Source organism: Trichinella spiralis (genome assembly GCF_000181795.1).
Source record: "Trichinella spiralis strain ISS 195 chromosome Unknown Scfld4365, whole genome shotgun sequence".
NCBI lineage: Eukaryota > Metazoa > Nematoda > Enoplea > Trichinellida > Trichinellidae > Trichinella > Trichinella spiralis.
Genome location: NW_003531304.1, coordinates 1 through 1,712, shown reverse-complemented (window position 1 = coordinate 1,712; position 1,712 = coordinate 1). Strand labels below are relative to the sequence as shown.

Below are 1,712 nucleotides of genomic sequence, written 5' to 3'. Positions count from 1 at the left end.
GGTGTTGAAGAAATAGAACGAACTTTGTTGCCCAGTTTGAATGCAATAGCGCAGAAATTGCGTTCTACTGATCCAACAATGACAGTGATGGACAAATATGGCCAACGAAAATTAGGCGAATCACTGATTCTCACTCTGCGAAATTACATTCATGAACGTCGTTTGTCGCTGGCTTCCTTGTGGCAATTTCAAGACAAATTTGGATCATATATTGGTACCATAGTATTCAATGGATCATATCATCGAGGCAGTGTAGTATCACCTCCTATTAGCACATCGTGGAGGCATAAAACCCATTTGAAATCTTCTTCTTCCAGCTTTTCTGCTACAGCTAATTCATTCACTGTTGGACGGGCAATTTTGGCTAATTCAGATAAACCTCCTCAGCTCACACCAGCGGTGTCTACTCCACCGAGCTTTGTTTTTCGTCGCAACTGATGAAAAACCTCCCCCACTACTACATTTGCAAATTATCTTTTATTTCACTTAATATATACATACATTGATCAGATTTGAAAAATTGTTATCATTTAAGCAAAGCGCAACAGTTGTTTAATATGTTCATTTTTGTGATAATAAATGATCGATCGTTGTATAAGCATTCAACTACTGTATAGATGTTCCAAGCATCATGTTGTTTACGACTGAAAATATATTTCAAATCAAAGTCATATCAATGCAGCTGAAAATATCAAAAAAAGTATTGTCCACCAAAAGAGTGATTCATATATAGCAAAGCAATTTCAGGTTACAAATAAAACATCACGTTATTTAATTAAATTAATGAGAAATCAAAAACATGTAAATTGATTTATCTTCCATTTGCTATTTGGCAATGAAAATTTGCAAGTTATAGCAAAAGGCTTAAACCTGAATAAGCAAAATTCAAAATTTAAAAGTACTATTATACCCATATAAACATTAAGTTTCTCTAAGACTTTTAAACAAAAAACGCAATAAATATTGTATTATATGTGTCACAGTGCAGTAAGTATAATTTATGTAATTAAATAATAATGTCGCACGCTTACTTTATCAGAATATTTTTGCAAATTTAATATCAAAAACTCTGCTATGGTAGTTAAAATACTTTAAGATAAATTGTTGACAAGAGATGCCCAACGAATAGGTTTCGAAATTATTAGAATAAAGAAAAAAGAAGGGAATATTAATACGAAAGGTTTGGGCCACTTTTTCTATCGTTAAGAAAAGAATTTTGTGTTGACGTAGGACGTAGACGTTATGAAAATTTTCATTGACGATTTAACAGCAATAATCTTTTTTATTTATAGTGTTTCATTTAAAAGTGCTTATTTTTTGTACAGTTCTTTGAATGAATAGTAATTTTTCAATTCAATTACCTTCCATTGCTCACAACTGACAGTTTTAATTGATTTTTCGTAGCATATTCAAATTTTTTGCCTCAAAGCATCAGCATGAAATTTGTAAAAATTCAACATTTAGAAAACAATTTTTGGAAATGTGCACAACGGTTGCTGTGGATCCAGTTGCCTATGAGTTCTGCCTCGTGTTTTTCAAATATAATAGCGTTTAATTTACAACTTGTAATACTAGCAAAAAATTGTGGCCAACCAAGTTGAGCAAAGGCCATTTTTACTGTGAATTTGCCATGCAGATGACTGAAGTATGCATGGGCTACAGTCATGGGCAAATGGGAAATGCGCTGCAAAGCAAGTGTATTAAATTGGTGG

The 1,712-nt window shown here is 32.6% G+C and overlaps 1 protein-coding gene across 1 annotated transcript; it reads left to right on the top strand.

Annotated features, from left to right (window-relative positions):
- The first annotated feature begins 78 nt into the window (after positions 1-78).
- Tsp_14056 (G1/S-specific cyclin CLN3) lies at positions 79-438 on the top strand. The gene has a single exon (XM_003367385.1). The coding sequence runs from the start codon at positions 79-81 to the stop codon at positions 436-438; it is 360 nt and encodes a 119-aa protein (XP_003367433.1).
- The last annotated feature ends 1,274 nt before the right edge of the window (positions 439-1,712 follow it).